At 33.4% G+C, this 26,978-nt stretch overlaps 4 protein-coding genes across 6 annotated transcripts in view; 3 read left to right on the top strand and 1 right to left on the bottom strand.

The window, feature by feature from the left end:
* Positions 1 to 26,978, top strand: part of LOC120260967 (hydroquinone glucosyltransferase-like) — an 80,670-nt gene that overhangs the window by 52,456 nt on the left and 1,236 nt on the right. Inside the window, exon 2 of one of the 2 annotated variants that reach the window (XM_039268590.1) lies at positions 26,961 to 26,965. The exons of the other annotated variant lie outside the window; for it this stretch is intronic. Within the exon in view, the coding sequence (XP_039124524.1) occupies positions 26,961 to 26,965 (5 nt within the window). The remainder of the gene's footprint in view (positions 1 to 26,960; positions 26,966 to 26,978) is intronic. 2 annotated transcript variants of the gene reach the window in all.
* Positions 4,326 to 8,690, top strand: LOC120260970 (probable trehalose-phosphate phosphatase 6). Its single transcript, XM_039268594.1, has 10 exons — positions 4,326 to 4,370; positions 6,439 to 6,650; positions 6,873 to 7,013; positions 7,151 to 7,222; positions 7,327 to 7,452; positions 7,673 to 7,729; positions 7,803 to 7,904; positions 8,015 to 8,092; positions 8,180 to 8,320; positions 8,394 to 8,690. The coding sequence occupies exons 2-10, from the start codon at positions 6,453 to 6,455 to the stop codon at positions 8,547 to 8,549; spliced, it is 1,071 nt and encodes a 356-aa protein (XP_039124528.1). The 5' UTR covers positions 4,326 to 4,370; positions 6,439 to 6,452; the 3' UTR covers positions 8,550 to 8,690.
* On the bottom strand, positions 8,764 to 13,218 carry LOC120260972 (uncharacterized protein At5g43822). Of its 2 annotated transcripts, XM_039268596.1 has the most exons (6): positions 12,859 to 13,215; positions 12,370 to 12,488; positions 11,519 to 11,692; positions 10,756 to 10,803; positions 9,215 to 9,279; positions 8,764 to 9,122 (listed from the first exon to the last, which is right to left on the bottom strand). In XM_039268596.1, the coding sequence occupies exons 1-6, from the start codon at positions 12,988 to 12,990 to the stop codon at positions 9,079 to 9,081; spliced, it is 582 nt and encodes a 193-aa protein (XP_039124530.1). In that variant the 5' UTR covers positions 12,991 to 13,215; the 3' UTR covers positions 8,764 to 9,078. The 2 variants fall into 2 exon arrangements, with proteins under 2 accessions (XP_039124530.1, XP_039124531.1); XM_039268597.1 differs by lacking the exon at positions 10,756 to 10,803 and having other exon boundaries at positions 12,859 to 13,218.
* LOC120260968 (probable polygalacturonase) lies at positions 15,603 to 17,555 on the top strand. Its single transcript, XM_039268591.1, has 5 exons — positions 15,603 to 16,159; positions 16,247 to 16,367; positions 16,437 to 16,611; positions 16,699 to 16,769; positions 16,842 to 17,555. Exons 1-5 carry the CDS (start codon positions 15,746 to 15,748, stop codon positions 17,477 to 17,479), a joined length of 1,419 nt encoding a protein of 472 aa, XP_039124525.1. The 5' UTR covers positions 15,603 to 15,745; the 3' UTR covers positions 17,480 to 17,555.

Consider the following 26,978-nt stretch of genomic DNA (forward strand, 5'->3'; position numbering starts at 1 on the left):
ATGGAAATTAAGATAACATAGTTAAAGGTTTTGAAATAATAATAGTAGTGAATTAAGTATTCCGTATCTATATATACTTATTAAAACAATGAAGGGACGTTCAACTTTTTTTCTTAATGAAATAATAATAATTTTTTTATACATTTAATGTTAAATCAAAGTTTTAATATTGCAAGATCATTAAACATTATATATTTTTTGTGTCATATTTAAAAAATAATAATTAAAAGTAACAAACTAAAATATTGATAAAACTTCATAACAACTATTTATGTAATAGTATTAAACAAGGAGCACCGCCGACAAAAACCAATTTCCACATTACATATATTTTTTAATTTTATTATTAGTGAGATATGCCAATACATTTGAGTTGCAATAATATTTTTAAAAAAAATTACATATATAATATGTTTCATAACATGCTGATTAAGATAAATCCAAATCTGATAATGAAAACAAATTTGTTATTGAAATATTACAGAATGTATGCACATCACATATCTTTATGCTACATATCATTACACTATTTGGCCATAAAAAATCTACTAAATTCAACACGCGGAACCTGATATATTTTTATTTTATAATTTTTAAATAAATATGAATAAATCATGTACCATCAACTTTTAATTTGAAAAAGATTGGAATTTGGAATCCTAGATTTTTTTTTTATTCCATTATTTAGACTATCGTTTATTTTTAGAAACATTACAACATTTATTATTTAAATTATAACTTTATATTATATTTTGTAGATGTCTTGTTTTAAAAAATTAATCCACTTAATTAAAAGTGAAAATAAGAAATGTATTTTCATAATATAGTATTATCCAAAATTTGCATTCTGAAACTGTGTAGAGAGGGTAATTTTTTTTTCATAAAATACATTAAATTTGTATATCTTATGTGTGTTATTTTGTATAATTTTATAAAATCAACTAACACCTCATCAATGTAAATCTCAAAATGTCCATCAATGTCATTCAAAATCAATCTATGTCAACTCACCATCATCAATGTATAATTTTAAGGATTCCATTTCTCTACAACCGAATGATAATAATCAAAATACAAAAACATAATTCTCTATATTTTTTAACTAATTAAAAAAATGTTTTTAAAAAGTGAACCCACATCTCTAATAAAACCTGCAAATACAAATACAAATACAAAAAAATCAAACTAAAAGAATAAAAAAATAGCAAAACATGATACAGAATAAAGTCTACTAGAGGTGGATACATCAGCAAAAGAACAAAGAAAAATAAAGACCCCCATTGAATATATATATATATTTTTTTTAAATTCTTCCCCTAATATAAAATGATCAACTATTTTTTTTTAATAATATCATAATAACAAAACATATCATTTTTGAAAAAAGTGGATAAACCACATGCATTAACTGAAAATAAGTCCAAACAACATCCACTAGAAGTGGAGCAAAAACAAAGTATAAGATAACAAGGTCGAAACAAAATAACATAACAAGACCCCTAACCCACCCAAAGGTTAGGGTCAAAAAATCACTGACTACTCAGCTTTGTCTTCTTCGTCGGATCTTGGCTGGTCATTCAGGAAATCCAGGCTGCGTTTAGCAGACACCGCTGAATCCTCCAATCTTGGCTTCTTTTTATCTGGTACTGCATTCAACCAAAGTAGAAACATATGAATACATTTGCATAATACAGATTTACATGCAGAGTATGTATCCCTAAAAATGCGAGCATTTCTTTCTAGCCAAATGTTCCACATTAAAGCACGGATAATGAGGTCCCCCGCATCTCTCACATGAGAAGAGAGTTTGGGCCTCCAAGATCCCCAAAGAGCATGAACTGACTGTGGAGGTGACGGTAATCGAAAAATTGGAATGAGAGAATTCCAGATAAACGTGGCAAATGGGCAGGAAAAGAATAAGTGATCAATAGTTTCAATGCCTGCGTTACACATAACACATGTCACAGTGGGGAGTCTGTTACATCCTCGTGCTGCCAGCTTATCTAGAGTGAGGATACTATTGTCCCAAGCTAGCCAACTAAACACACAAATTTTTTTTGGACAAGGACTCTTCCAAATCAAATTGGTGGTCTTACACATGACCCCCCCCCGGTGTCTAAGAAAACCGTAGAACGATTTGACTGTGTATCTTCCATTTGCCGTAAGACTCCACTTTTTGCTATCTCTCAAACCATGTGTGTTTGGGACACTGCTACTTAAGAGCCCAATTGTAGAGTGAGTCCCGTCTACGAACCAAGGAGATTGTAATAAATGAGCCAGATTTTGAACTGTATCAAAGGGGCGATTGGAGAGGATGAACTGCTCTGGCCAAAGTAACATTGGCGCACGATTCTCCACCCATTTATCAAGCCAAAAAAGAGTGGAGTCCCCATTGTGTACAATTGAAGAAATACAATTTCTAAAGGCCAGAAGACATTGTAAGAGGCCATTCCAGATAAATGACCTTCTTTGTGGGGGGCGATTATGGAGATTCCAAAGCGGGGAATTTTGGAAATAATTATAAAGAATTATCTCTCTTCCACACCAAGGTACTCCGGTGGTAAATTTCCACCACCATTTCCCTAAGAGTGCAAGATTGAAGTCATCTAAATTTAGAATTCCCCAACCCCCATGTTCTATGGGTCTGCAGATACGATTCCAACTGACTAAACGCATCTTAGGTTTATCAATTTCTGCACCTGACCAAAGGAAATCCCTCCTAATCCTATCAATAGCTTTGATAACCCAAGAGGGAAGTCTAAAAATGGACATCCAATAGGTTGGGACGGCAGAAAGAACAGAGTTGACGAGTGTTAAAAACATATCATTTTTACACAATTTATATTAGATTAGTAACCTTTGATTATATATTAAATTCAACATTAAATAACAATTTAAAAGCTTTATTTGCTATAAATTAAAATAACTAATTTTATATTTTAATTCAATAAGTTGATTTGCAATAATATTCCACTCAACTTTATTTTCTAATTAGCTAGGTGATATCCCTTGAAGATATGTGTTAATTTATTTCAAACTAAATGAAAATGACTACCTTTCAAGTTGATATCACAACAAACACCTTAATTACCCATCGTTATTACTCAAATGTACTAAATTAAAATTATTATATAATAATAAATACTTCTTTTAGTTTTATGTACTTATTACCCTTAACCAATCATTTTCATTAAGAAAACCAATTAAAATTAGTTATTGTCTTAAATTTTAAAAAAATGTATCAACTTTCCAAAATTACCCCATTTAAAAACCCATCAAGATTTCATTGAATTTTCTTTATAATTTAATTGCATCTTTTATTCTCTCAATATAGTGTTTTAATATTTTAAATAAATATTAAAAATTATAGGAGTTTATTAAAGATAAATAGTAAAGTTGCAAAAACTATTTAATACTTCATAGATTCAAATGAACATGTAAAAAGAACCAAAGAAAGCTTCTAGAATAGAACAAGTAAAAAGACCATAGGGAGCATTAATTCATATTGTTAATTTATTTGATAATAAATAAAAATGATAAAACTCAGTGTCGTGAATCTTGTGATTGATGCTTTTGTATTTTATAATACTACTAACATCACTAGCTTTTTGACTAATTTATTTTTATGCTCTAATAATATCATATTAAAATTTCATGTGTAGTTAATATATCTGGGAGAAATGTTAAGATAATTAATTTATTTGATATTAAATGAATACGAATAAAAAAAAATTCAAACTTTTGTACTTTTATTCGGTAACACCAAATTAAAATTGCTGACGTATAATGGAAAACTTTTTGAATATACGTCAACGCAATAAATAATCGTTGAAGATTCGTTTCAAAAGGCAGTTTTATCTACAATTTTTTTTTTTTAATTTTATTCTCGATATATTATATTTAACACTTTTTTAATATTCAATTAATTATCTAAAAAAAATCAAGGCATACAACCATCTTTACTAATATATCATTACCAATACAAAAGCGACTGAAAACTATTAAGGTCATAAAATAAATAACATTAGGCTGATACATAATGAACAAAATAATAAAAATTAACAGAAAAAACTAAAACCGTAATTTAACAGAACTGTAAGGGTAATGAATCCGTGAAGGTGCAATACAAAAAACTCAAACCCCCTTACCCTTTTTCTCCTTTCCATAAATATAGACAGGCAACTCCATTTCCATCCCTCCTCTTTCTCTCTCTATTTTGAGCCTTTCTTGATCTCTATTCTTCATCATCATCTCTTTCCTTTCCTTTCCTTTCCCCAATTTCCCCTTTCTTTCCTCTTCTTCTCTCCTTCTTCATTCTTAATTATTGTATACAGAGGAATTCCACATAAAGGTTATACAAAGGCCTAGACGTAAGCCTCTCCCTCTCTCAACCTTTATTTATTTATTTATTTATTTATTTTTGTTCTTCAAATGAAAATGTGAATTGCTTTTATTCTAAAATTCCAATGTCTATGTGATCTCCTCTTTATAATTTTTATTAATATGTTTCTTTTGGTAGCTTCTAGCATATATATGTATTCTTGATGAAGGATTGCAGCTTTTTTTCAAGGTTCTTATTTCATCATTTTTTTTTTATTTTTGAAAAAAAAAAAGAAAAGAAAGTGCGTTCTTTGAAGGTAGGGCCCGGAAGGTGGTAAGAAATAGAATTTTATATTATTATTTTATTTTATTTTTATTTTTGAGGTTGATGTTTTCTCATTTAAAAATAAATAAAATTATAGTTTTTTACATTTGAGCATATGCCTGCCTTTGTTGCTGTCGTACAACTATATAAACGGTTTTTTTCTCCTTTTTTTTTCATTCAAAACCACTACCTTTTGCTTGAATCTCCAATTTTATTATATATATATACACATGTAAATGTATAGCGTTGAATTATTTCTAATTTTTGCAAATTTGAGATAGTGTCAATATACTGGAGGAATTATATTATGAAATTAATATGAAAAAAAGGGAAGTTTTTGATGAAGGAATGGGCGGCTGTAATTAAGTGGAAGTTGGTGGGGCCCTTCAATGGGTGGGTTTGAAGACATCATCTTTTGGGGGAAGGGCATGCAATGCATGCAAATGCAATATGTGTCAGGGGGATTTTAGCGGTGGGGCCCTCTCACGGGAATATTCACTTCTTGAGCCCACAGTTTTAGTGCCCATACCAAGGACTTCTTATGAATTTTTGGCAAAAACTAGGACCTAATAAAAAGAAGAAATCTAGGAAAACACCACGTAGATTAATTAATTGCTCATCTTTTCCTTTTGTTTTCTTTGTTATTGTTATTATTATTTTGATGTTGATGAGTTGATCATGATAATATTTATGGAAAAAAAAATCTTTTATTTATAAAACTTAAAATTTTCTTTATAAATACATCCACGCTCACTTTATTATTAATGGAATATTTTAGTTTTGGGGGAGATGGAGGTGTTTCATATGGACCTCTTTTTCTCTCTCTCTCTCTCTCTCTCTCTCTCTCTCTCTCTCTCTATGTTATTTGTTGATGTTGTGAAGTCACTTGAAATCAATGGTGATAATGAAAACAAGCATAAGAAATAATACTTATAATAATAATACTAATAAAGTATTTGGGCTGTGCTGTCCATATATACATGCACTTGGGACTGAAAGAAAACAACATACAAAACTTCAGTTTTCTTTGTTTTTTTGGATGTTCATCAATGTGTTTATATCTTTTTGGAAGTTATTAATAGTTTATTTATATCTGTCTTGACACTAAGTTCACTTTGCTTGTGGTTCATGCTTATTGTAACTGTGCAATATAAGAAAAGAAAAAGTTTCTTTGAATTCTAATTTGGCATTGTTATATATGGTTTAAATTCTGAAGTTTTGATTCCTTTTGATTTGAGTGATCACATCATGAAGGAATTGAGTATTTATGTGGCTTTTTATTTTTATTTTGTTGAAGATAGAGAATATATAACTATTCAACATGTACCATGACCAAGATTTATTCAAAGAAAACACATGAATATCTCATTGGTTTTATAGTCCTTTTTTTTCCATAATATAATAGCACTACAATGGCATCAACTTAGAAGAACTAACATAATTTTAGTGTAGGCATATATAGTTGCTTATATTGATTTATATCAGAATAATTTAATAACAAATGCAAGTTTATTAGAGTTGTCAACTTGAAGATATGAAAAACCATATGATTAACATGTGTGACCATGAAAAATTCTTGGAAAATAAGTGAAAATGACATTCAAGTCTATCAAGACACTTTAGATTTTGTTTGTCCATTTTATGAGGTCATATTTCATGCAAGTTTATTACTAAATGTATGTGAATTGATGAAAAATTAATCATTTGAACAAGAAATATCAGCAAGTGAAGCAGTGGAAATATACAGCATATTCTGAATATTTAGCAATTAATTCATTTGTATTTTGATGCAGGATTTCTCTCAAGGATGGGTTTACACTGTAATGATAAAGAACAGCTAGTCACTGAATCGATCGCCGGAGAAATTTACGATCAGAACGCAGATCAGATGGTGATCACAAACACCGAAAATTCTTCGTCTAATGAAGGACAAAGTGATGATCATCTTAGCATTGATACTACTGATAAAAACAGTGCAGAAGAAGATGCATACAATGAATGGAAAGTAAGTCAAAATGGTTAGCATTTCACATAAATTAATATTTATGAATGAAATTTCCTTTCTGTTTTGCTGCATTAATTCTTAGCATGCAGAAAAGGAAAGAAAAAAAAATTCAAATTCCATGTCTTTATTACATAATAGATTAGATTTGAATATGAAACTCTGAAGAAACTCTGTTAATTTCATTATATGAATATTAAAAAAATTGATGGGAAAAATTTGTAGATGAGACATCCTTCAGCACTGAATAAATTTGATAAAATGATGAGCATTGCAAAGGAGAAAAAGTTAGTTGTTTTTCTAGATTATGATGGAACTCTATCACCAATTGTAGATGATCCTGATCGTGCATTCATGTCTGATTCTGTGAGTAAATCACTACTAACTCTTACTTTGCTATCACAATAATATTTATTAATCTTTTAAATAAAGGCACATAAATTAAAAACAAAAATTTAACTTTATTCATTCATTTTTTTTTTCTTTTTTTCGATGATTTTTAGATGCGCTCAGCAGTAAGCAAAGTAGCACAATATTTCCCAACTTGCATCGTCAGTGGTAGGCGACGAGATAAGGTATATATATTAATATTTATGCATGTTGTTTTTAATATTTTTTGTTATAAAATTATTATTTCTTTTGAAGGGCTTTATTATTTATTTATTTATTTATTTTTCAGGTATATGATTTTGTTAGATTAAACGAGTTGTACTATGTGGGAAGTCATGGAATGGATATAATGGCACCTCTCAAATGTTCAAAGAATGCAAGTTCCTCTTTCCATGAGAAAGCAATTGATGAAAACGTAGGTGCTTTTTTAACTTTTTTATTTCTTTTTAATTTTGCATATTTGCAAGTATACTTTTATAATACATTATAATTATAGTATTTACATACAAATTTGATTCATGTTTTTGTATATACTTATATATGCACACCTTATCATAATATGTAAAGACATTTTTAAGGATGTCAATGCTAAACATGGTTAACACTAATTAACTTTTTTGATCTTTTGCCTGCAGGGCAATGAAGTGGTGGTTTTTCAACCTGCTCAAGAGTTTTTACCTATAATTGAAGAAGTAAACAATAATCTCTGATTTTTTTAAAATTATTTTTTAATGCATAAATTGATTTTTGTTCAAAATATAATAGATATTTGACGAATTGGAGGAGCAGACAAAGGAAATACCTGGGATCATGATAGAGAATAATAAGTTTTGTGTAAGTGTACATTTTCGGCGTGTCGATGAAGAGGTACGTATATGCATGTATTTTTATTTAACAAAGTAATTGAAAAAAAAATATTTACTTTTGAATTAGTATTTATTAAAATCTATTTCAAGTGTGTACATATATTTTTACAGTATTGGGGTGTGCTTGAAGAACAAGTGGTGGAAATTGCTAACAAATACCCTTCATTGCACTTAACAAGGGGCAGAAAGGTAAATTTGAAATCCTTATTAATATTTATCAAAACATTGCTATTTAAATTTTTAATTAAAAAATTTACTGATATATTTGACAAATAGGTTATTGAGATCCGACCATCAATAAAATGGGACAAAGGGCGCGCCTTAGAATATCTACTTGATACATTAGGGTTTGCAAATGATGGTGATGCTATTCCAGTGTATATTGGTGATGATAGAACAGACGAAGATGCTTTTAAGGTATGTATATTAATTTAAATCTAAGAAATGGAAAATTTGAATATTTATCTTTATTTATTTATTTATTTTGTAGGTATTGAGAAACAGAGGGGAAGGATATCCAATAATAGTGTCTTCAATTCCCAAAGATACAAAGGCATCATACTCACTAAGAGATCCATCAGAAGTCATGTCTTTTCTTTCGCTGTTATTTAAATGGAAAAGAAGTTCCTCAGTTGATTGGGAATAATAAGGCTCTAAATAGGACTAACTTATTACTTTTAAAAAAGAGAAAAAGGAAAAGAAATAAACAGAAGAAAGGAAGAAAAAAGCTAACCCATTGTGAAAATTATAGAGTTATAGCAAAGATAAGGTGAAGTTGTGGTGTTGCAAAATTTATCAGTATGTGCAATCTGCATATATCTTAGAACTATGTATTGAGTACATAATTAGAGCAAATTGTATGAACAATTTCGACTTTATTAATTCCATTGCTAAATTCTTTTTGCAGCCTAAATTTCATCCATATTCAATGTCATATATATATATATATGTATGTAAGCATGCACATATGTTTGGAAGATATTTGACCACAAGCTCTTCTGTAAGATTGCTTTGCAGCAGTTACCTGATCTTCCTTTGTGCTCCCATGAAAATACATGGAATATTGTCCATTGGAATAATCGGACAACATTGCAAGATCATGTGTATCATGTTGTTGATTAAATTGGTCTTTACTCTTCTTCATTCAGTTACAAGCACAGGAAGGAATTGGATTTTCAAGAGATTTCTTCAGCAAATATTATCTCAAAAATTGATTGCACTGCAGAGAATAATAATAAATGATCAGACATCAGAGAATTGAAACTTATCTTGCAGTTTTCTACTTAGGATATAAAAACATTCGCTCCATACCTTCATCTGTGGAAATGTTGGGCTGGTCCATCAATAGTTGGCGAAGTGCACCGATATCACTGGCACTGAACAACAGCAAATCACTGGTCATTCACCAATTCAAATAACATAACAATTCCCCAAAAGTATATTTGGCAACTAGAACTTCCATTTCAGAATACACTAAACAAACAGGATGAATGCTTGAAGTGAATGTATGTCTCTTAGGTTGATCATAAAAATGCATTGAGACAGTTCAGATTGCGGTGTGATTTGTGAATTTATTGGAGGATGCAGGACAACAAGAAAGTTGCAATAAAGAGGATGAAAATTAGCATACAGGACCAATACACTCCTGTTCAAAATCTTCGTTATAACGTGAAGTGCATGACTCATATGGCAACATCAATGAAGCAACAAACGAGATAATTATCTCGCTATCACATTGGTGGATGAAATGTGACCAGTCATTATGGAGGTGACATGTTCCAAGGAGAAAGAAAGACATGGCACAATACAGTTAGGACAAAGGCCTGCATCCTGTCATCAATGTTTGACCCAATGCAAGATTAGAAACACAACACAAACAGGACATCATAATAGTTGAATGACCAGAAAGGGGAACATCATTAAGAGGAGATGAGACAGGACAAGAAAGCCACTTACCAGGATGGGATGCAAGAATTTAAAGGGTAATAAATGAGAAAAAAACAATGATGTTTGAACCTTTGAGAACAAACAGTCAGACCTAAATGGAGCAGGCAGAAAGGAGCACACATTCAATAGGGTTATAACACAAGATAACAATTATGTTAAAAGAATATGCATTTTACTCAACTCTTTCTGCCAGCTCAAAAGGATCCTGGCTAAATAGAAGGGTATTAATCAGAAGTTGACATGCCAGGGACACAATATTATTAACAGTGTGCATTCTTTTTGTTTTTATATATATATATATATATATATATTAAATAACATATTTCAATTAGTTCAGTTCAGGCTACAAAAGCCATTCTTCATCGCAACCATTGACTTAAACCAAAATAAAATGAAACAGAATCGCTAGCATAATATGAAAACTGTTGCAGAAATATCCAATACATGATGCAAAATAGTTGAAAAACCATCTCAAAGGCCACTTGCAAAGCACAATATTTAAGGCGATCACAAACAACAGCTAGTTAAACATAAAATCTTCCACAGATGTAAAGATGACATTATGTGTTTCCACTGATTAGTTTGATACTCTAAACAAATTAGAACATAATGGATCAACTAATTTGTACTTCAAGTGCAAGCTTTCCCCATTGTTTTTCATTTCAAATGGTTAACATACGACTAGCTGTATAATTTACAAATCATTGTAGAAGAAATGGTTGGCACAATTTCTGGCTAAAAAAAGTCTTCATAATGAAAAATCAAGAAATGCACCTACATCTGCTAGCAGCCACAAAGGAAAATGTTGCATTGTTATATTTGAATTTAAATTTTAAATCACAATTAAGCAAGCAACTTTCAAGAAACTTCAGAAGAGCAAAACAACACCAGAGTGATTAACCCACCTACACATCCATGTCAATGAGGAAACAATTGATGATTTGAGAAGATACCTGACAAGGCAAACTTCAGTAAGAAGCTTTTACATAACATTCAGCATATGAAGTTGGTAAAAAATCTACACTAACTTGGACACTTAGAATTTTGCACAGAAGCTGCATATCTAATTGCCAATCTAAATGTATCATATCACTGTTAGCTTGGAAGGAACATGTTTGTAATGGCATAATAAATAAATATACATGAAAATAGGAAACAGAATCAGAAAGATAGGTTTGTGTATCATAATTTGTTGCTGATGGAAGTGAATGTTTGGGGATAGATTTAATGGCAATACAGAAATCATTCTGCAATATTGCAACTAAATTAAACTGGAGGTCAAGGTGAATAAGACAATTTTTTTAGTCATAATGAATGATAGTGTCTCTAAAAGGATCAGAAAACCGATATGCTGAAGCTCACTTTTTCACTTAACATATTCTAATAAGCACGAAAAGTTAGAAAATAGAACCGAGCAATGAGCTACTCCCTTAATTAACTCAAGATACTAAGTGTAATGTACAAAAAGGTCATGAGCAATTCATCAATGAAGAGCAATATATGACAATGACCAATATAGAAGGGGGGATGGAGAACTGAAATGGAAGTTAATGTAAAAATGGTTATGCCCTTTTGAAGGAATAAAGGAATGATAATATTCTCAAATAACGAAATAGCACTTCATTCAATTCAAAAGGAAGCATTTATCAAGCTAAATCAAAATTATACTCAGATCGGTGCATCTCATGAATTGTCCGGAGACCATCCACACATTCTTCAAGGCTTGGCCAGATGCCTATTTTTAGTTGTTTCTGAGCTGTAGGTATTGATCCCCCTCTCAAGAGTTGGTTCCCATCCGATGCAATCTTTTCAAAAGACATGACAGTCCCATAAAACTCTTTCCTGATGTTTATTGAACACAAAAGATAAGATTATCAACACATTGTTTACAGTCAAATACACTACACTTGCAAGAAATTAAATATATGAGATAAAACGGCCAACAATAATGCATTTCAACAAGTAAAATGGACTTCATCAAAGTACGATACTAGAATCCCAGCGACAATGATCTATTTAAATTTTGGAGAAGGGACAGAATGATCACATAAGCTAGAAAGCTAGAAGGTTAACTCTCAATATTATTGAGTATAAATTCAATATTAAGAATACTCTATATTCATAAAATGATAATCAAGTGTTCATAAATGATACATATTTAAATCCCCATCAATAAATAAATAAATAAAAGCTTTCAGAAAGGTTGATCAATGGTAGGTGACTATAAATTGTGCTTCACTCATTTCCCCACGTACTATAGACTATAGTATAGCCATATATATGTCTGATGAAATTGACTCTCATTCACACAGGCTATAGTTGGTCTTAGGTATCAGATAAGTGCACAATGAAACATCAATCCCTGACAAGAAAAATAACCTTGCAGTAGACAATGGCAAAAAAACAATTCGCAAAGATCAGATTTTTTTTTCCTGGAGCAAAAATACCAACAATTAATACAAACCATTCTTAGGGGCAGAAAGAAAAAAATTTGAACCATGAAAACCAATCTTACTTACATTGTTTCTTTCATAGAACAAAATATCATTTCCAATGCTTCCATCTGTTTCCCCAGGAGTGTTTCTTTGATCCCATTAACAGATCCTAGAATTCCATAATTTTTTGTATCCCTAAGAACCTAAAAGAGGAAAAAAAAAAAAGTAAATTATATCATTATAGCAGCTCCATTTCATATTCAACAGATAGATGCATGAACTACAGACCTTTACAACTATAACAAAATTTTCCCCAATATAAAACAGTCAATCATTTTCTCCAAATTTCACAAAAAAAAAAAAAATCCAACTTTAAGTGAACTTTATATGAGAATGAATTCCCCAATTGCAAACAACAAATTCAACAATGGTGGTCTTATATGACATCATTTTCTCATTATTTTTCTCATAAACTTCAAATATAAACAGTAATAGTGATTCATAGAGAGAAAAAGTCCAATTAAGAGACTAGTTCAAAAGGGAAAAAAACCAAAAAAATAAAGAGAAAGAGACCTCTAATCGGTCGATGATGGAGCATGCATTGACGAACTGGGAGACGAGACGGGATTGAAGCTCATCCCACCGGTCCATCTCGTCTCTGGCCCTTCTATACTTCTGCCGGAACTTCTTCATCATCGCCTCCATCTCTCTAGAAACGAGGCCGTGGCCGGAGGGAGATATCGCCGGAGTATGGGGAGGCGGCGACGGAGGAGAAGAGGGGACAGTACCCACTACTACCCAAATTTGCAGTTTTTTTACTTATTACCCCCTTATTAATATTATATTTATCTTCCTCTCGTAGAGTAGGTGGTCTTTGTTCTCTTTAATTTCTGTTAGTTTTCTATGTGACTTCATCTCCAGTGGGCATGTAATTCATTTATTAAATTTTCTTGTGTAATATATTTTATCTTTAGTTTTGTTTTTTTTATACTTCAATTTTTTTAAAATAATATAATTTATTTATTTTCGTAAAAAAAAAATATATTCACACTCTATATGTATAAAGATTTTCAGGGCATGATTTATACTATCAAATAAAGCTCGGTTCATCCACAGCCCCAGGAGTGACCCTTCTTAGACTGACTGAGTTGATCTTTATAGTCTCTTGGTGTACTTAGTCTTCTCAGTTTTAGGCTGGGGTCTTTCGTTCATGTTTGATGTCTGTCTTTTTCTTTTTTCTTGTCTTTTTCTCTCTTTTTTGTCTGTAGTAGACTGTTACACCACTAGTGTAGCGTCCTTTTGTCTTTGTTTCTGTTTTGTAGTTTTATTTGGCTGTTTGTGTTGTTTGTTTGTTATTTGTTATTCTTATTTTCTTAATAAATTCGTTGTTTATCCACATTATTCAATAAAAAAATAAAAAAAAAATAAAAAGCTTGATAAGACATTTAAAAAAATTTTAAGTAGAAGGATGATAGAACAGCAACATGAAGCTATTAATAAATGATGAACCATGTCTGAAGGCTTATGTTCTTTATTTAATTTTGTAAAAGAAATACAAAAATCTAGCTCATATATAATAAAAAAACAAAAAAACCTATGACCTTCTAATGCTAAAGGGCCAGCCAAAAGGTCCTAATCTCAACAATTAGCTTAGAAAAATAATGGACAAAAAGAGACCAAGTTAAATAGCTCTAAATACATGAAGAAATAATGGATTAATAAAATGTTGGTATCAGGATTTTTAATGTAAGATATTTATTCTAAAAAATTTTGAGATTAAATTTAAAATTCACATATGATAAAGATATAAATGTACTGGGTAATAATTTTATATTGTGTCAACTGAACTTTTAGGGTCGATTAGACCAAAATCACTGCAGTAGAGCTTTTTGTTTTGGATTTCGAGTGTGGCTCCTCGAGTTTGATCCTCGCCCAACTTAAGATGAGGGCATTGTGGCATAGAGTGTGTTTCCCCACGTGTCCGTCCCTTGATTAGGCACTTGTTGTTCTTTTTTTAAAAAAAAAAAGAATAATAATAATAATTTTACACTGTACACATATTAATTTTATAAAAAAGCATAAAAATTTCAGTTATCATTGAATACACAGGAAACCAGAGTTGGCTGTGGGAGCGGTCTCTCTTACTCTAGAAAAGGAGCTTCAGTGTACCTTCTTCTTTTTGTTTTGACTTCATAGAGATGTTCTAGATGTGGTCACAACTCACAGGAACATATCTCATCCTAGACAAGCCACTTGTTAGAAGCCAAAACTGCATAAATTCATACATCGTTTTTTGACAGCTTATCAGAAAAATGCAATTAAATGGATCCAAATTAAATTTATAATAACTAGACAGAAAACCAACCCAACTTTAGTTAGCAATTGCATGCGAGTATGGGCAAGGATGGTCACTCTTCCTTTTGTAAGTGGAAAAATGCATGCAATGTATTGTGAGACCTTTACAATGGTCTCTCTCTCTCTTTTATCTTTGAGGATAATGACTAGTTAACATACAAGGAAGTGGAGCTAGTAATGGGTGCGCATGCACAGTGCTTTTCTTTAATGGGTTTTTATATTCCATCACCATTGATCTAAAATTTTGTCAACATTTGATGCATGCTAGCTTTTTCTTTTTTATTTTAACAGGAAAGGTAAAGGGAAACAGCCTGTCTTGAGAAAAAGAATTGTGCTGCATGCATGGGCTAACATAGCAAGCCTCTATGCATTTCACTGTATCTTACTCAATGTTTCATTGTAGAAAATCTTAGAATCAATGAAGAATATATAATACTCTTGGTACCATTAGTGCATCTAATAATAGTTAGGTGAGTGGTTTTGTTTTACTTCCCGGCCATTCTAGTAACTAATAGCAAGCACATTACATTCCCACTAACCACTGTTTTGTTGCTGCTCACATGCATGCAGAGTCTCACATGTGCTCTTCCAAGCTCCAACTCAGGCATTCTTGTCATCATCTAGTGCGTTTCATTGACCAATTGCCTCACGTGAAGAGGAAAAACTCTTTGCAATGAGTCCATGGCTAAACACTTTCTTTGAACTTGTTTTCTTATTGAGCTTTCTGGTTATAGGGATGACATACAAAACACACCTGTTAGTATGAGAGCAGGGATCTTATCCTTTTAATGCAAGGCTCGCATGAGCCACCTGTTAAAACTTTTGTTGGCAGGATATGTGTGCCCAAGGCTGGTTTGATTGGTTCCTTTTTTTCTTACATCATTTATAAAATAAATATATAAAAAGACACCTATATATTATATTATATGTAACCAATATAACTTTAACATTTTTGCTGTCTAGGTTCCATTGGTCCCTCACTTTCAGCTTCAATGTAAACAAAATAAGAAAACTTCAGTAAGCTATAGATTCTCCTTCCACTTTTCATTCTTACTCCTTCTCACTACTTTAAAATTCCAAAATCCCCCTCTGATTACCAAACATTATGGGTGATAGCTTTTTGGAGTTCTCTACTCGTCTTCATCTCTTCAACTCCATTCAACCCAAAAGACACCATTGGAGTTCTCTCATTGTCTCAAAGATGGCACCTTTAGTGATACTACTGCTACCACTGCTGCTGTGTGGCACTGTGTCTGCATGGGAGGCGACGTGCTCTGGCCAAGTGCCGGCATGGCAGCGTGCGGAGACTATATCACTAACTGAATTCGGTGCTATCGGAGATGGTCGCACATTGAACACTTGGCCTTTCAGGAAGGCTATATACCAAATAGAGCATCTCCAACGACGCGGTGGTACTACGCTCTACGTCCCTCCCGGTGTGTGGCTCACCGGCAGCTTCAACCTTACCTCTCATATGACTCTGTTTCTTGCTCGCGGTGCTGTCATTAAGGCCACAAGAGTATGAACTTAATTATCTTTCCTTCTGCTCATCCTTTCTTCTTGAGAATGTGAATTCTGAATCTTTTGCTATGGAATTGTGTTTTAGGATGCATGGAATTGGCCGCTGATGGATCCTTTACCATCCTATGGGAGAGGGAGGGAATTGCCAGGGGGTAGATATAAGAGCTTGATTCATGGGAATGGACTCCGTGATGTTGTAATAACAGGTAATTTGTGTTTAATTTTTTCTGTTATTTAGGAATTTATATATAATTTTTTTTTTTTAACTTTGATAGGTGAGAATGGAACCATTGATGGGCAAGGGGATGTATGGTGGAACATGTGGAGACGAAGATCACTTCGTTTTACAAGGCCACATCTTCTGGAGTTCATGCATTCCAGAAATATTATCATCTCTAATGTTGTGTTTCTGAACTCTCCATTTTGGAATATCCACCCAGTTTATTGCAGGTAAGATTAGCAAAAGTTCAGCCATTTGCATTTGTTTTTATTTGATGTTAATTTTCTGATTCATCTATATATCTGCTGTCTGTGCAGCAATGTTGTGATTAAATCAGTGACAATTCTAGCTCCACATGATTCTCCTAACACTGATGGGATTGATCCTGGTAATCATCAAATTTCTGCTGATTTTCAATCTGAAGTTTGTTTGTTCACCGTGTGAATTACATCAAATGCAGACTCCAGCACCAACGTGTGCATAGAGGACTCATACATTTCAACAGGGGATGATCTGGTGGCTATCAAGAGTGGGTGGGATGAATACGGCATATTCTACGGCCAGCCCAGCTCTGGCATCACCATTAGAAGACTAACAGGCTCCTCACCCTTTGCCGGCATTGCTATTGGTAGTGAAAACTCTGGTGGAATTTCAAATGTCTTAGTAGAGGACATTGATATCTTCAACACTGGAATTGGAATACATATCAAAACCAATATGGGCAGGGGAGGTTACATAAGGAACATAACGTTCATGGATGTGAGAATGAACACTGTCAGGAAAGGATTGAGGATTGCTGGCAATGTGGGTGACCATCCTGACAACAAGTTCAATCTAAAAGCATTGCCTGTAGTGAATGGAGTGACCATAAGAAATGTTTGGGGTGTTAATGTGCAGCAACCGGGGAGTATAGAAGGGATCAAGAATTCGCCTTTTTCCCATATATGTCTTTATAATGTGAAGTTCTGGGGCATTAAAATGCGGTACACGTCTTGGAAGTGCATGCATGTGAGCGGAACGGCTTCCGAAGTTGAGCCGTGGCCATGTGCAGAGCTTGCACGATCTCCAGCCTCAGGGTTGTGCTCTAATGCTTTCTGATTGTTTTGTTTGTTCGTTTTATCTATCTCTCTGCCTCATGTTATAATAAACATGTCTGAGGCTCTGAGCTTGCTCATCACTATCATTAGTACTAGTGTTCGTTATATGCGGTGTGTACAATGAATAATACCGGTTTGGAAGTTCCACTGGGCATTTTATTCATAATTAAACATCTGTATTTCAATAACATCAATACAATGACAAGCAAAATATCTCATAGCTAGCTATCACCACAAAGATCCATCCATGGATCTATTTATTCATTTACCTATACATACACATAAGCAGTAACTATAAACAAGGAAAAACACTCTGTCACATATACCAATATATATATATATCTAATACCATCACGTGCAAAGCACGTGCAGCATAGGGCTGATCATTCAGTAGCGGCCGACGACATCCCGAAACCACTTAGCCAAGCCCATGCCCTGCTCCCTCTCTGGCTCCCAATTCTTCATAGGCTGATGCTCCTGCTCCCTCTCTGGCTCCCAGTTCTTCATAGGCTGCTGCTGCTGCTGCTGCTGCTCCCTCTCTGGCTCCCAGTTCTTGGTATCCATCGCCGGCAACGGCCTCGATCTCACTCCATCGCCGTGGCGCAGCACGAAAGGCATCATGATTGGCTTCCCGTCAGATTGGATGGTGGAGATACCATGGCGGCATCCGCGGCGTGAGCGCATCAAGAGGGGCCCGTGGCCAAAGCCGTGATGGTTCATAGGGCGGTGGATCCGGAGATGCATGAATCGATCTCCAGATAACGGCCCCGCATGAGGCATCTCGCCAGTGGAGATTGTGAATCGTTGTTCAGATCGATCGTCGACAGGGAGATCAGCGTTCATGCGATCATCCGCGGAGATGATGCGTCCGTTGGATGGGAGGGGGAATGAGAGGGAGAAGGTGAAGAAGGCGAGGACGATGAAGGCTGTGAATGGCTTCATCGTTTACTTTTTCGATGGGGAGCTAACGGAGCAGAGAAGTGAGAAAAAAAGGGAGGGATTTCAAGTGGTATTTGTAACGATGATCGAAGAGGAGGAGGAATTCATAATGGACTTTGCTGCCCTAACTGAACCACAAATTGGGTTGACCCTTGACTTTTGTTACCAATCGACTCTTGACACGTGGGGATGTACACTTTTCTATGTTCAGACTTTGACCCAAGAAATTTCGTATGTTTGTTTACACTGTCATGCGGTTGTCTGCTGATGGATTTGTCATTAATTTATTATTATTTGTATTAAATCATATGAAAAGCAAATGATGACTCGTCTTCCGCTAATGTAACAATATTTGTAGAACCAATATGTACTAAAGTTTATTGTGAATCATTAGATTTCAATACAATAATTTTTATTATAGTCTCTACTGTGACAGAAAAATTTTGATCCAATGACATTATGTAAATAAATAGTATTATTATGTTTTATTAAAAGTGGGATGCATAAAACTCGGTGAATCCAACCACCCGCTTTTATTTATTGTACAAGGTTTGGGTACACTATTGATATATTAAATTGTGTTTGTATCTCTTTAACTTTTACTTTTCAAATTCTACGAAGATTCAGTTAACGTGTAAATATATATATATATATATGTATATAATTTCTATGCTTGTGAATGAAGTATCATAAAATATACACGTTTCTATTGCGTGTTATGATTTGACCTTTGAAACTTCGCTTGGGCCATGCATGCACTTCTCCTATGATGAAATTGTCATTGATGGTGTTTGTCTTAAGTCATACGAAAAGAAAAAAGAAAAGAAAAAAAAACTAAAAGAAAATATTTCTATGGTTGTGTATTATAACGTATAACATTCTAGAAGTAATAATCAGCTAGAGAAAGATTACTAAACTCTGGCTAGAAAGGTACAATTTTTTTCTGATGTATATATATATATATAAAACAAAAAATGATCTAATAATCCCTCTTAAGTTTCCAAACCACCAAAGCAACTCTCATATTTTTCAAATAGCTACAATTTTTTTCCCTTTTGTCAATGCCTTTCAATATTGTCAAAGTTCTTCCACGTGAAGGGCCTGAAGATTAACGTTTAAAAAAAAAAAAAAAAAAATCTTTAGTCTTCTTGACATTTTATTTCACATGAATTGATGTCTCTTGTTTCTAAACTCTTATCATTTTATATTTCTTCTCAAAATCATTTAAAGATGTTGTGATTATTATACCAGAAGTTAAATTTTTATGTATTTCAACTATCCTTCCATGATTGTGTAATTTAGCTAGCTAAATGTTTCTAGAAACCTAGGCAGTTGAGTGAAAATGTCAAAGCACGCGCATAAAATACTTGAGTAATATTGTACAATAATATAAGGGGTATATTTGTGAGGCATATTATTTTCTTTTCAATTAAAATGAAAATTTTTTGAAAAATATGTTTACTTATTCATTTTAGAAAATCATTCTTAGAAATCTTATTTCATTTTTCCTTTGAGAGAATTGCAGGAAACTGTTTTGATGAAACATTAAAAAAATTTTTTTGAAAAAATGAATACACCAGTTACATTAAAAAAAATTCATGACAAATTATTAATTTAATATATTAATTTTTCTTTTTAATCTATTATAGTGTAAACCAAATAGAATTTGACTTTTGTAAATCTTATAGTAAATAGTATATATAAATAAATTATACCTTGATCAGGGTTGCACAGCATGTCAGCATATAGAGATACTAAGATTTTTAGATATAAATTGTTGGAGTTTCAGTTATTTAAAGATAGGATTTGTTAATTTGATTAATTTTAGCCATGATATAGAAGTTTGTTTAGTGGTTTTCTATTTTGTAATGGCTCTATAAAAGTTATACACAGTCATTGAATAAACTTAAGCTTTTATAGCTACATTTAAGTCTCATACTACAATTTGTTACAGTGGTATCAGAGACATTTCAAGGGTCTAATATTGCGAAGGAAAGATAGAGAGCCATACTGGACAAAGGCGAAGGAGAGGCCAAGAATGATGGCTGATGGCAATAATTTTCTGAGTATTCCTAAGTTTATTTGATGAGGACTATGATTACTAGGCCTTGTTGATGGAGAATTTATTGTGCTCCAAAAAATACTAGAGTGTGGTAGAGAATGGCTATGAAGAACGCGAAGATTTGGAGACAATCACTGCAGCACCATAGAGAACTTAATTTGGAGGAATAAAAACTGAAGGACCTGAGAGCCAAAAATTATTTGTTTCAATCCATTAATAAGAATATCCTGAAGACACGCAGAAATATCAGAGCTCAACAGGCTCAACTTAAGAAGTTGAGAAGGGAGTTTGAGATTCTAGAGATGAGACCTAGTGAGTGTGTTAATGACTACTTTTCTAGAGTCATGATAATTGTCAATGATATGAGAAATGCCAGGGAAGGAATAGAGGATGCAAAAATTGTTGAAAAAAATTCTACGCACACTCTCATAGAATATAACTACATTGTGTGCTCAATCGAAGAAACCAAAGATATCAACCGTCTCTTTGTGGATAAGCTACAGAGTTCTTTATTGGTTCATGAGCAAAAGTTGAAGAAGCACAGTTTGGAGGAACAAGCATTGAAAGTCACAGGAGGTGAAGGATCTGGAGCAAAAGAAGAAGAGAAGTTTGGTGGTAGATGCAGAGGTCGTGGTGGTTTTAGAGGAAGAGGAAGGGGTCAAGGAAAAACATTTAACAAGGGCATTGCTGAGTGCTATCGGTGCCACAAATTGGGACATTTTCAATATGAGTGCCCTAATTATGCCCATTATGTTGAACACACAAAACTCGATAAGAGTCAGGAGATGCTTCTTATGTCTTATACGGAGACTCAAGGTGTTGTACGTGAGAAGATATAGTTTCTAGACTCAGGCTGCATCAACCATATGAGTGGAGATAAGAAAATGTTTGTTGAGCTCGATCATTCTTTAGATAAACAGTGAAGCTAGGAAATAGCTCAACATTGGCAGTCATGGGAAAAGGAAATGTTATAACGGAGATCGAAGGCAAAACTCAAGTCATCACTATGGTATTTTACATTCCTATTCTCAAAAATAATTTGCTTAGCATTGGACAGCTTCAAGGAAAAGATTTGGCTATCTTGATTTATAACAAGGTTGTTGTAAGATTTATCATAATATGAGAGGTCTAATTATGCAATTAGTGATGTCTGCAAATCACATGTTTGTATTGCTAGCCTCTGTACTTATTACTGTCTCAGAATCAACTTGTTTTAAAGCTTCCTCAAATAAGTCCACAGATTTATGGCATGCTAGGTTTGGTCATCTCAACATAAAAGGGCTGCGAACTTTGGCATATAGGAAGATAGTTGCCAATTCTCGAGAATAATTTCTACACTATGCACAGATTGCATTGTAGGCAAGCAACATCGAGATCCTTTTCCAAAGAAGAGTGCATGCAGAGCTTCAAGACCCCTGCAGTTAGTGCATTCAGACATTTGCGGTTCAATTACTCCAGAATCCAACAGCCACAAAAGGTACATCATTACTTTTATTGATGATTATAGTCGAAAAGATGTAGACTTATTTTCTTCATGCTAAATCAAAAGATTCAAGAGTTTGGTAGAGAAGTCATGCAAATATATAAGTTTTTTGCACATTTGACCGTGGTGGTGAATTTAATTCTTTTGAGTTTAATAGTTTTTGCAGCTTAAATGGATTGGTCATCAACTCATTGCTAGCTTTCTCTCCACAACAAAATGGAGTTGCAGAGAGAAGAAACCGAACCGTAATGAACATGTTGAGATACATGCTTAGTGCATGAGGAGTTCCCAATGAGTATTGGCCAGAAGCAGTCAATTGGGTTATCCATGTTCTCAATCGATGTCCCACTTCTGCCATGCAAGACAAGTCACCAGATATTTAAAAATATGATTTGTTAGTTTGAATAATTTCTTAGCCATAATCTAGAAGTTTGTTAAGTGGTCAGGTTTGTAATGACTCCACAGAGGCCATACGTAGTCATTGAATAAACATAAGCTTTTATAGCTACATTTAAGTCTTATACTCAAGGTTGTCAGGTCCGGGCATTGACCCGGTCAAGTCCAGGGGATTAGGGGTCGATGGATTCAACTCGGTGTTGAACAGGAGTCGATAATAAAATATTTAAAAAAATATTATAATAATTAATAATGATAAAAATAATATAACATATATTATAATAATTAAAGACACAATTAATTAAATATATTTAAAAATATAATTATATATATTATTTTTAAAATATTAGAAATACAATTAAATTTAATATTTATAATTTTAATTTAATATAATATCATTAATTTTTTAAAATATAAAATATTAAAAAAAACTAAATAATTCTCTCGGGACTCTCATCCTTTCTCGTGATATCTCTATATGGTTCCTCCTCTGAATGAAATTCTATGGGGTCTATAGAGACCATATCTTCATCCATAGGATCCCAAGTATCCGGATCAATCGAAACTTCGATTCTATCTGAACTACTCATTTTCAAATGATATCCACACTGTTCACAAATATTCATTTTTGACCTAAAAAATTTTTTATAATTTAATCCATAACAATTTTCGCATTGAACCCATAAATGTCAAGAAATAAATAAATAAATAAAAATATCATCTTCCACTATTCTAGTATTCAATCTTCTCTCTCTCTAACTGGCTTCTCCTTATCTCTTCGGCTGCACTTCATTTTCCCTCACCGCCACCGGTCTTTTCTTTTGTTGTATTTTCCTTTCACCCCCGCTGCCTCACTTCCTCTCATCATCGGCTTCTCCCACCGTCATTCTCTTCCTGTTTTTCCCCTCTTGCCGTCACTTTCGGCTCCCTCATTTTATTTTTTTAACTAGTTTGATCCGGTCGGGTCACCGGTTTCTGAGCAAACCGCCAGTTCATCGGGATTTTTGGCCTGGTTATTATAAGGTCGAGTCAAAAGAGGTAACCGGACCGGTCTTATGGTCGGTTCCCGGTTTTTACTCGATCCGGCGGGCGGTCGGTTTTGACAACCATGCTCATACTACAATTTATTACAATTATACTTATATATATTTTTATAAAATTTTTCTTAAAACTAGATTCAATGCATATTTATAACATTTATATAATCCACAAAAATACCATTTAAATACTCAAAATAAAGATATTTAATTTTTTAACTATTTAACTATCATAATAATGCATTAGACATGAATTGATTCAATATTTTATAAGTTATAACAACCACATTTTTTGGTTTTGTTTTTAAAATTTAATGCCTAAAACAATTCTAACAAACATCATAGCAGAAAATAAAAATTAAAAGAATATTATAAAATAAAAATAAAAAACCGAGTTTAAAAAAAAAAAATTAAAACAAACGGCTCTAAGCATATATGTTTTAAAAGACAAGCACTTATAGCAACTTTAAGGTTTAATAGCTGGGACGATCCATGTACTTTTCTCTCTCTTCTCTTTTGGTCCTCGTACTCCAGATTACCCTTAGATGGTCCCCGTACTTTTGAGAATGGAAAAAGTAAGTTCAACGGCAACCGGCGTTAGAAATGTTGTTTAGCCAATGTGGCATTTCTAGTATTAAATTAAGAATAAACAAATGATTTTCATGTGGGACAAACATTTAAATATAATTTCTTAACAGGTTTAGATCCGGCAATCCGCATCCATTTTTAACCCTAATGGCCCACATTTCCCTTCTCTTCACATTCGTTCAATTAGTGCTTCTCCACCGCGCGTCTTCGCTCTCACGATCACCATTGCTTTGGTTCCTCACGCCGGCGTGCGATTGTGGACTCTTGACTAAACAATTACCCCCAATTGTTCCCACTGTCGATTTTTAGGTGAGGGTTAGCTTCTTGCCATTAATTATGAGCATTCTAAGGGTAATCCACATAACGAGGAAAACCATTTAGTGGTTGTTATCTGTTCAATAGAAATCAAAGGACTCTATTTTTTTTTTCCAATTTATACAATTCCTAGGTTAGGAGTGGGTATTATTTATTTATTTATTTATTTATTTTCTATGTTTTTCGTGTTCTGCTGCAATTATTTCATATTTTTTTCTATATAGTTATGGTATTTCTAGTCATTCTGTCATGCAAAGATTATATTATGTTGTTTATGCCCTTTGTGTTGCATTTGATCCTGCATTGCAAGAGGCCCTTGTATGTGTTCATTGTTGAAGAGTTTTGTTTGCACTCATTCTTTAATTTATGGAATGCTAATTCTGTTCTTGTTTGTGATTGAAATCAATGTCTTTTATCCACTTCATTATCTGTATTAGCTGTCTTGTTATAATTTTTTGTTGGTGAATTGTCAGTATTCTATCTAAACTAGAATATTTCATGGATTTTCTCCTCCTAAACTATCTTTATTTATTTATTTATTTATTTCCATATTTCATGCATGCATTCATTTATAATTGAATATGGTTACTTTTGGTATAGCATGGCCACTTCTAGTGCATATCTTATTAAGTATCACCATGGAGGAAGACTTTTAAGAGGAGAGAATGTCACATATGTCAATGGAAGTGTTAGTGAATTTGCAGTGGATCCTGACAAAATTTATTACTAGGATCTATTAGGGGACATGAAGGAACTAGGTTATGACATTGACAAATGTGTGACCATGTCATATGTGGATGATGGAGGGAAATTGTTACCTATGATAAATGATCACTCTATGCTATATTTGGCTGGACAACTAAGTAAAGGAGGGGTTCTTGATATTTATGTAGAAATTAGGGAAAACAAGGGTTGTAAAGAAGCTGCCAAAAATCCTAATGTCTGTTCCGGAATTTATGAGGGATGGAAAGAATGCTAAAGATGGTGGATAAATTAGTGATTGTAGTATTAAAGATATCAATGTTATAGATGGTCAGACTACAGGTGATGGTGGAGACACAATTGCTGGAGAATGTAATAGACAAGGCATGCATCAAATGGAGCTCCCAAGAGTTCAAGTGCCTACTGAACAGAATGAGGATGTTGTGCATAATGAGTTAGCTAAGCAGAATGAGTTGGATGGTCAAAATGTGGAGGCTGAGCAGAATGAGGATACAGAGATGAGTGACTCTAGCAAAGATAAGGTAGAAGGGCTTGTGGGTGTTCAGTTTGAGAGTTGTAATTCAGATGAAGATGAGGAGAGATGAGGAATAAGGTCAGGAGGTATGTTCAGTTAAGAAATGCATTTACAGATGGGAATGATGAGGAAAATGCTAATTATGGAAATGCTAATGAGGAATGGTGTCCTAATGATAACACTTTGGGGTATCAAATGGGGAATAATGGGAAAGTTCAGTGTCATGAGAGTGATTATTTGGATTCATCAGACCCTGGCAGTTATGAAGATACGAGCAAAGGGTCAGATGCAGATGATGCCAAAAGGCATAGGTCTAACAATAATTATTATGACCCCAATGTCCCGCTTGAAGATTTCTTCCTGGACTTGAGGTTTGAAGACCTAAATTTGTTTAAACGTGAGCTTGTTCAGTTTTCCATCAAGAAAGGCTTTGAATTTCAATATGTAAAGAATGATAAAGTAAGGGTCAGGGCAAAATGCACTGCTAAGGGTTGTAAATGGTTGATTTACTGTGCATGATGCAGTGGGAAAAGGGTCTATGTTGTGAAGACATATGTAAGAGAGCACTCTTGCCTTTTGGGAACATCGAAGAATAGGAGGGTCACAAGAACTATAATTGCTAACAAGTTCTTTGATGTGATATGCGGGATGCCATTTATAAGACCCAGACACTTGAAGACCCTTGTTAGAAAAGAGTTGGGTGTGTTCATCTCTTGTAAGGTGTGCAGGAATGCAAAAGCCATTGTCTTAAGATAATTGGAAAAGCTGTACAAGGAGGATTTCAAGGTGCTTAATAATTATGCATTGGAGTTGAAAGAAGCCAATCCCGGGAGTAGTGTATCTATTGTATCCAAAAGACAAGATGGTTTTGATTACCCTGTTTTTGAAAGGATATACATTTGTTTGTCACCAATTAAAGAAGGCTTTTTGCAAGGTTATAGGAATATTATAGGCCTTGACAGGTGCTTTTTAAAGGGATTGATGAAGGGTCAACTGCTAGTGGCAGTAGGGAGGGATGGGAAATAACCTAATGTTCCCTATAACTTGGGCTATCATTGACAAGGAGACAACTGAAACATGGGGTTGGTTTCTTCAGCATTTAAGCTCTGATCTGCAACTTAGGGATGGCCTTGGGTGGTCCATCATTAGTGACATGCAAAAGGTATGGAGTTTAACAAAGTTTTTTGGCATGATGTATTTATTTTGTTCTCATAATATACTGACTTATAAAGACCTAAATTTTGTCTTGTTATTTTCCTATTAACAGGGCCTTATCCATGCAGTGAGGGATCTCTTCCCTTTCATTGAACATAGAATGTGTGCTTGGCACATCTATGCAAGGTAGGGCAAGAGACACCCTGGTAAAGAGATTCAATTACAATCCTGGAATGCTGCAAGGTCCACAAACAAAGTGGAAATGTTGATGCACTTACATAGAATGAG

This window comes from Dioscorea cayenensis, chromosome 5, assembly GCF_009730915.1.
Source record: "Dioscorea cayenensis subsp. rotundata cultivar TDr96_F1 chromosome 5, TDr96_F1_v2_PseudoChromosome.rev07_lg8_w22 25.fasta, whole genome shotgun sequence".
NCBI lineage: Eukaryota > Viridiplantae > Streptophyta > Magnoliopsida > Dioscoreales > Dioscoreaceae > Dioscorea > Dioscorea cayenensis.

Coding starts and splice junctions, on each gene's coding strand:
- LOC120260970 (XM_039268594.1), top strand. CDS start 6,453: ATGGGTTTACACTGTAATGATAAAGAACAGCTAGTCACTGAATCGATC. Junction 7,730..7,802: donor TTTTACCTATAATTGAAGAA/GTAAACAATAAT, acceptor AAAATATAATAG/ATATTTGACGAATTGGAGGA. Junction 8,321..8,393: donor CAGACGAAGATGCTTTTAAG/GTATGTATATTA, acceptor TTTATTTTGTAG/GTATTGAGAAACAGAGGGGA.
- LOC120260972 (XM_039268596.1), bottom strand. CDS start 12,990: ATGGAGGCGATGATGAAGAAGTTCCGGCAGAAGTATAGAAGGGCCAGA. Junction 9,280..10,755: donor TCATTGACATGGATGTGTAG/GTGGGTTAATCA, acceptor GCTGTTGTTCAG/TGCCAGTGATATCGGTGCAC. Junction 9,123..9,214: donor CAACATTTCCACAGATGAAG/GTATGGAGCGAA, acceptor TATTCTCTGCAG/TGCAATCAATTTTTGAGATA.
- LOC120260968 (XM_039268591.1), top strand. CDS start 15,746: ATGGGTGATAGCTTTTTGGAGTTCTCTACTCGTCTTCATCTCTTCAAC. Junction 16,612..16,698: donor ATCCACCCAGTTTATTGCAG/GTAAGATTAGCA, acceptor CTGTCTGTGCAG/CAATGTTGTGATTAAATCAG. Junction 16,770..16,841: donor CACTGATGGGATTGATCCTG/GTAATCATCAAA, acceptor CATCAAATGCAG/ACTCCAGCACCAACGTGTGC.